The sequence below is a fragment of the Brachyhypopomus gauderio genome, chromosome 1, assembly GCF_052324685.1.
Source record: "Brachyhypopomus gauderio isolate BG-103 chromosome 1, BGAUD_0.2, whole genome shotgun sequence".
Taxonomy (NCBI): Eukaryota; Metazoa; Chordata; class Actinopteri; order Gymnotiformes; family Hypopomidae; genus Brachyhypopomus; species Brachyhypopomus gauderio.
The window spans coordinates 46921256-46928755 of record NC_135211.1 but is presented as its reverse complement, the minus strand read 5'-3'; the positions used below and the strand labels follow the sequence as shown (position 1 = coordinate 46928755).

General features: G+C 46.9%; 2 protein-coding genes across 9 annotated transcripts in view; both read right to left on the bottom strand.

Moving 5' to 3' along the window:
• Window positions 1–3074, bottom strand: part of plrg1 (pleiotropic regulator 1) — a 6981-nt gene extending 3907 nt beyond the window's left edge. Inside the window, exons 1-6 of the mRNA XM_077016413.1 lie at window positions 2929–3074; window positions 1796–1902; window positions 1530–1666; window positions 518–571; window positions 201–294; window positions 1–81 (exon numbers count right to left, since the gene is read on the bottom strand). The exon at window positions 1–81 is cut by the window's left edge and continues 1 nt beyond it. Coding sequence (XP_076872528.1) covers window positions 1–81; window positions 201–294; window positions 518–571; window positions 1530–1666; window positions 1796–1902; window positions 2929–2937 — 482 coding nt within the window. The 5' untranslated portion in view covers window positions 2938–3074. The remainder of the gene's footprint in view (window positions 82–200; window positions 295–517; window positions 572–1529; window positions 1667–1795; window positions 1903–2928) is intronic.
• Window positions 3075–4638: 1564 nt separating this feature from the next.
• The window catches only part of tmem131l (transmembrane 131 like), a 32875-nt gene continuing 30013 nt past the window's right edge, over window positions 4639–7500 (bottom strand). For 3 of the 8 annotated variants that reach the window (XM_077016499.1, XM_077016519.1, XM_077016508.1), the window contains exons 26-34: window positions 7440–7500; window positions 7166–7323; window positions 6766–6972; window positions 6508–6571; window positions 6265–6389; window positions 5970–6099; window positions 5734–5813; window positions 5488–5621; window positions 4639–5199 (exon numbers count right to left, since the gene is read on the bottom strand). The exon at window positions 7440–7500 is cut by the window's right edge and continues 67 nt beyond it. In XM_077016499.1, the coding sequence (XP_076872614.1) occupies window positions 4882–5199; window positions 5488–5621; window positions 5734–5813; window positions 5970–6099; window positions 6265–6389; window positions 6508–6571; window positions 6766–6972; window positions 7166–7323; window positions 7440–7500 (1277 nt within the window). In that variant the 3' untranslated portion in view covers window positions 4639–4881. The remainder of the gene's footprint in view (window positions 5200–5487; window positions 5622–5733; window positions 5814–5969; window positions 6100–6264; window positions 6390–6507; window positions 6572–6765; window positions 6973–7165; window positions 7324–7439) is intronic. The other 5 variants (XM_077016527.1, XM_077016563.1, XM_077016554.1 and 2 more) reach the window with 3 other exon arrangements.

The window sequence follows — 7500 nt, the reverse complement described above, 5'->3', positions numbered from 1 at the left end:
AGTGATGACTGGGATCGCTCTGATGCCCCAGCATGTCTGAGAATGTCTCCAACGCTGGCTGCAGTGCGAGCTGCTTCCTGCCTGTTGAGCAGAGAGTAAATCACACACGACTGGCTGCACCAGGACCAGCTCGGTCTTCAACACAGACACCACAGTAGATGTTAGTCTGGCTGTTCCAGCCCCGTGTTGTGTGTGCATACCTAGCCTGGGACGGTGGCAGAGCCAGGGCCAAGGAGTGAACTCCTACTTCACTGGGTATCTTCTGTATCTGCGTGTCAGCTGTGAGGGCCACACCTAAACACAGCCATTAACACAATGAGCACCGCACATGAGAGTTTACACCAGGATCTGTGCGTCACTGGCCGTTAAAACCACTTTACACAGATTTAACAGAAGTGAAGCAGACACACTTCGCTCATGGAAGCACGTGACACCACAGTTAAGTGCCCTTTCAGCTTTCACTACACCGGAACCCAAACAATAAAACCCAATTTAAGAGTTTTGTTCCTAATCCCACCTGGTGCAGATGGGTAAGGATGGGTTCCTGTGATGAGGTATTCTGGACCACTATCTGTGGAAACAGAACAACAATTTGGCCGTGCAACTCCCACTCAAAGATTCTTGTTCAAACGTCATGTTTAGTTCTTCACCACTTTTGATCACATGTTGAGGACTTCAATTATAATGACATTTACTGCAACTTTGTTTAGAGCGAAAACCGGAACCTTCAATCAAGAGATGAATGCACCGACAGTTAGTGGTGGGGTGACGCGTCGACGTTATCGACGTAATCGACTACAAAAACATGTCGATTTGCAAAAACGTGCGTCGACGCGCCACAAAGATGGCCACGCCCACTAAAACCATGGCTTTCTCTGGGGAGCATGCAGCGGCTACAAAAACTCGCACACGAGCATCTAAAGGTTGGGACTATTTTGGACAGAGACCGAACAACGTGGTGCTATGTAAGCTTTGCAAAATGGAGATGGCTTATCACAGCAGCACGACTGCTATGCACGAACACCTGAAGCGCAAGCATCCCGGAGCACTTCATCAAGATAGCAGCGAAACACCACCGTACGTTCTGTTTTTAGGTAATCGTAAATTAGCACATTCACATTCATACATTGTAGTATTCACTACAAGTTGTTTTGCTAACTCTCTATATCGGCACGTGTTAAAACGTAATTTCTGCACTGTTGCTGTTATGGTAACATACTATAGTTATGCAAGATTGTTATTCGGTCATTTTATATTTTTCTGTCTACTTTAATGGCCGCGTAGCGGTAAGAGAATAGATTAAACTAACATTATAGCCTGTCAATGCAGACACGGTTTCGTCTTGAGGATTTCTCTTTTTTATAATTGTGGGTAAATCACAACTATTCAATTAATCGATTCATCGAAAAAATAATCGTTAGATTAATCGGCAAGAAAATAATCGTTAGGTGCAGCCCTACCGACAGTGTTTAGTGATACATTTACAATGGCTGTATTCAAAATAAGCAGGTAGCGATGGTCCCACTCACCGACCGGCGGGTATCCCGAACTGTCATACAGGTCAGAAGCGCCTAGAGTCCCTTTGCCTCTTCCTTCCTTAAGGACGGGCATGTGTAGCACCGGCCCATATTCTGTTCTTAGCTTCACCGCCTCCTTAACCTTGTGACTTAAATAAAAGTATCGTTTCAAAACTATTATTTATTCCAATAAACTCACTTACCCGAACACACAGACCCGCAGCCCAACACCAGCCCCACAGCCAGTCATCACTGGTAGCACAGTCAGGGGGTCTTACCTCACTTCGTCCAGAGGGACCGGTTTGGCGTGGTCGGACACAAACATGTCGTGGGTCCTCTTCAGAGATCTGAAGACAAGTGTGTGGACCGAGTGCTTCTGCACGTCCTGGAACCAAACACACCAACAGCTCAATACACCAACGTCTCTCCACACATCACAAACAAACCAACGTCTCTCCACACATCACAAACACACCAACGTCTCTCCACACATCACAAACACACCAACAGTTCAACACATCAAAAACACACCAACGTCTCTCAACACATCAAAAACACACCAACGTCTCTCAACACATCACAAACACACCAACAGTTCAACACATCAACGTCTCTCAACACATCACAAACACATCAACGTCTCTCAACACATCACAAACACATCAACGTCTCTCAACACATCACAAACACATCAACGTCTCTCAACACATCACAAACACATCAACGTCTCTCAACACATCACAAACACATCAACGTCTCTCAACACATCAACGTCTCTCAACACATCACAAACACATCAACGTCTCTCAACACATCAACGTCTCTCAACACATCAACGTCTCTCAACACATCAACGTCTCTCAACACATCAACGTCTCTCAACACATCAACGTCTCTCAACACATCACAAACACATCAACGTCTCTCAACACATCACAAACACATCAACGTCTCTCAACACATCACAAACACATCAACGTCTCTCAACACATCACAAACACATCAACGTCTCTCAACACATCACAAACACATCAACGTCTCTCAACACATCACAAACACATCAACGACTCTCAACACATCACAAACACACCAACAGTTCAACACATCACAAACACACCAAACCAAACACACCAACAGCTCAAAACATCACAAACACACCAACAGCTCAACTCAGCTCAACTCAACACACCACACACACACCAACGTCGTTCAGCTCCACACACACACACACACACACACACACACACACACACACACACACACACACACACACAACCTCCACACAGGCGCGCTAGCTAGCCAACGCTGTGAAACGCGGAGCTACAGTAAAACCACCGATATAACAGATAAAACGCCATTATTCTGAAGCACAATGCTGTGATAAATCAAAGCTAATAGTAACGGTACATACCTCCGTCATGTTTGAGCTTCTTTATTTCTTTTTAAATTCGGTAATACAGAATTAGACTAGAAAACACACACCACACAAACCTCAAGTAAACCGGAAACAAAAAACTACTTCCGGTGAGTCCGTGTCTGCTTCGTTACTCCTGCGGAATGTCGGTATTGTGCGACATCGCCACCTGTTGGTTTATGCAGGTACCGTCGTAGGGGAGACCTGGGACAGTTGTAACACTTTTTGTGATTTTTCCAATAACTCAAAAACCATTTACACTGGAATAGCCAATTTGCTGTATTATGAACTTCATTGTGTCAACTAATGAAACAATGTATTTAAGTGGGTTTATGAAATATGTACAGGTTGCAAAATTGATTTAAATACAGTCACTCCACTGTTACAACCGTCCCAGGGTACAGGGACGGTTGTAACACATGCCAGGGACGGTTGCAACATCTAAAATTTACATAATTAATCAAATACTCAAAATGAAAAAGATTATTTATCATTTATGTTATTATGACTATTCATTTCTTTTTTTTAAATAGGTCTAATGATTACTCTCACACGACAAGACAAAAAAGAGGGGAAGGCTCAAGCACCACACATGGTGTGATGGGGAGGATGAAGGTTCAGGCACCACACATGGTGTGATGGGAGGATGAAGGTTCAGGCACCACACATGGTGTGATGGGAGGATGAAGGTTCAGGCACCACACATGGTGTGATGGGGAGGATGCTGCAGGTGGTGTGTAGGATGCCACCGTTGCCACAGTGGGTGTTGGAGCTGTAATACATGCAACTGCATTCACTGCAGCTGCAGTGGAAGATGGAACCTGTGGTGTTACTGCTGGCAGTGGACGATCTGTGACTAGATATGGTGCAAAGTCGCTATCATTAAAAATCTCTCTTTTAAAAAGCCAAATTCCAGTGCTTACAAACCCTGCCTGAATGTTTGATGGTGTTGCAGCCAGGGGAAGGGCACTCTTCACAATGCTTGGCAGATCATACATGGTCATTGTTACTGACTACTTGGTTCATGGACGGTTGTAACAAGGCGTTACAATCGTCCCAGTATCACCAGTTATGTTTTCACCTCATGTGAACGAGCCTGACTGCTAGTTGGACACATGTTAATCATTTTTAATTTTAGCTTACAAAACAGTAATTCTACTTATACTTATTTGGATTCATAGATATTTGATCTCAGGACAGTATCCAAAAAATACCTGATAGAAAAGTAAAATTTTTACATCAAAAAACACTTTTGGTGATTACCTTCTCTGGGAGTTTCAAATGTGGCTCCTTTTTTATAGCAAGAAGACAGTCTAACTGAGCATGTGCACAGTGAGTGTAATCACTCTAGCTTGTTTCTGTTTGGAGGAATTCAAGGTGTTACAACCGTCCCTTGTTACAACTGTCCCTGGTCTCCCCTACTGAATACTAGACGTGTAAGTACATCTAACCTACACATACTTACTGATGCTGAAGCACCACACAACAAATGTAGGAAAACTGGAGAATGCAGACAACAATCACGTTGTACTGTAACAGTGACCTGTGCTAATTTAGCCGTCCTCAACAATGCCTTGCTCTACACCAAATGGTTATTGCTACTGCGGTCTTGTAAGAACAGACCATTTTATGTTTACACACTTGTGCGTGTGTGGGTGTGATGGGTTCCACATGATCTGACACAAGAAATGCACTGCACAAATTCCATACAAAACCTTTTTTTTTTTTATTTTCTATGGTCAAATCTGCAAAACATCTAGAAAAATATACAACAAAAGGCTTAACTTTTGCACGACAATTAAACTCTTTTATTTTTTAGGGGAGTGGGACATAAAAAGAAAAAAAAATCAAATTTTTTTTTCTTCCTTATTAATAAAACCACATTCTTCTCTGCCCTCCCCTTATTCCTTATGCGCTGAAGACACTCTCCTTCCTCCGAGAAGCTCCCGCTCAGACGTCTCCGCTGTACCCCGAGTCGTTGGAGAGCTGTGAGGTGGAGCTGCGGTTGGAGGAGGAGTTCCAGATGTCCAGGTTCATGTGTGGGCCGAACGGGTTGAAGGTGGAGTACTGTTTGGCGGGGCAGGTGCCGCCGGGCTGGCGGCTGAAGGGGGACACGGGGGACACGGGCGTGGCGGGGGAGTGGGGGGAGGCGGGGGCGGAGCGCTCAGGGGGGAGGTGCCTCCGGTAGGGGTCGCTCTGGGGTGTCCAGATGGAACCAAAGAGACTGGAGGAGATGGGGGAGAGGCTCCGAGTGCCTGGGAAAAATGGCTGAGGAGAGGGAGAGGGAGAGAGAGAGAGAGGGAGAGGGAGAGAGAGAGAGAGAGAGAGAGAGAGAGAGAGAGAGTCAGTTTGCTGAAGTGGCCCCCACTAAAAGTCTCAACATCAACACAGGTTGCCACGCTCTCATTTAGGAGAACGACTTTCTCTCCCTCCCTCCCCGTCACTCCAGACACACGGTGGAGAGACGTTCATCACACAGGAAACGTCTGACACCGCAAGACAACTGGTGGCCCAGGACAGGGAGGGCCTGTCGTTAAGAATGTTCTGGAAGCCAACCTTGCTGACCACACAGCTGGTCATGTCCCAGGAGGACGCCGCCTCAGGCACTTCCTCGTTCCAGACAGACTGTTGACCGGAGGGCATCGTTTGGGTTTCTGGGCACGAGAAAGTGTTTGGGTAATTGCCGTTACCTTTTGAAGGGGGTGGGGGGACAAAACAAATAATCGTGAATGTTTTAACCTGTTGTAAAAGGTTATGTTGAGAATCACATCAGAGGAGGGACATGACTAGACCTGGTCTTACCAGCCAACACATAGTTATTGGGGTTACTGTAGGAATAGGCGTTGTTGCAAGGGTTCGTTGCATTGTTCCATGGGAAATTTCTAAAACCCCATAAAAACAAAACACAATCAACACACATGCATTTTAAAATGCAAAAAGGACAAATCTTTATATAAAATCTTAAAATGTAATTTACAATGTAAAATGATTTTTTCATAATAGAAATGAATTCTGTGATTGTGTCAAGGCAGTCTTACCCACTGAAAGGGCCAGGGGCACAGCTCTGGGGTACAAAGCTTGGCTCTGGCATGCTGTACCTAAAGTCATTTGTCAGGGGCACCGAGCGGGCAGACCACGTCTCATCTGGGACATACGCGGTACTAGCATCTACAGACATGAGAGAAATTTTACATCAACTTCCAAATGATTAGAACAAGACATAAAAAAAAAGAGTGACCCTCACTCTAATGTCTGTGATTTAACCCACTGTGTCCGGCACTCTGCTGCATGTCAGACTTCGTCCATGGTGGATTAGGGTTGCGGCTGTGTTACCTGTGCTGCGCTCACCTGAAGTCCTGTCGAGACCGGCAGCCATGTCAGCGAAGCCGGCTGGGATGGTGGGGGGCGTGTGGGCCTCGGCGCTTTGGCACAGGTTGGGCACATACGCGGAGCTGAGACTGCACACAGTTAACACAGAGAACAGCACAGAGACGGGCTCCTTTACCTCCCTGATCTCTCACACATGGTCATGTCAGTGATGGTCAATAAGCCATTTTGAACTCTTGGGATTTAAACCTTTGTGATCTGATGGAGCAGCAGTCGCGTTCTGTTGGGTAGGTGCTGTACTGGGGGACGTCTCCTGTGGGGGGGGAGAAACAGATTCAGCCTGTAGTACAGGGACAGAACCTGATGGGGGCGCTACAGCACACACACAAGGTCTCTCGCTGCTACTTTGTGTGTCTGTTTTGCAGATGGTGGTGCTGCAGTGTGGGTGGTGTTGCTTCAGTGTGTGTGTGTGTGTGTGTGTGTGTGTGTGTGTGTGCGCGTGCGTACGTGAGCGCGTCTCACTCTTGCGGGTGGTGTTGCTGCCGTGGACTCTGATTGGCTCCTTCTCCCCCTCCATGCTGCTGGCACTGCTCCAACTGCCCCAGGACCCGCGGCTGGCCCTCACACTGCCCGACGAGCTGCCCGAGTCTGAGCCCGACTCGCACTGAGGCCGCCGTTCTGGACCCTTCCGCCGAGGTCTGGCCAAACACATGCCTGAATAAAAACAAACACAATGAACACAAGCCTTGGACGGACGGGGTGGGGGCAGGTTGGGGGCTCAGAGAAAACACAGTTTAAAAAGTGGGGTAAAAACTGGAACTGGAAGATGTTTTAAAATATAAATGAAATTCAAAATGTAAAGGTTTCCACATGGTTAAGACATATGGGGCTATATCGATGCTTTCACCGTTTGGTTTGGCAGGGCCTTTCACTACTGGCGCCATCTTAGGAGTGTCGGGTTTGGTGGTGATGGTGTGGTTGTGAGTTCTGGTGATGGCGTGAGCTCCTCTGCTCTCTGGATCTCTATCGCTCTCCGTCAACACAACAGCGCTGTTCTCGGGAAGCCTGTGGTCACATCACACCGTGTGAGCGGTAGCACAATTGGCCGTGTGTGTGACCAATAACAGCGCTCGAATCACACCCGAGGTGCGAGGGATCGGCGGTGGTGGTGATCCACTCACCCAGGAACACACTCCACTGCTCTCCTACGGTTCTTGCCCGAGTTCTTCTTGGGTTTGGGCC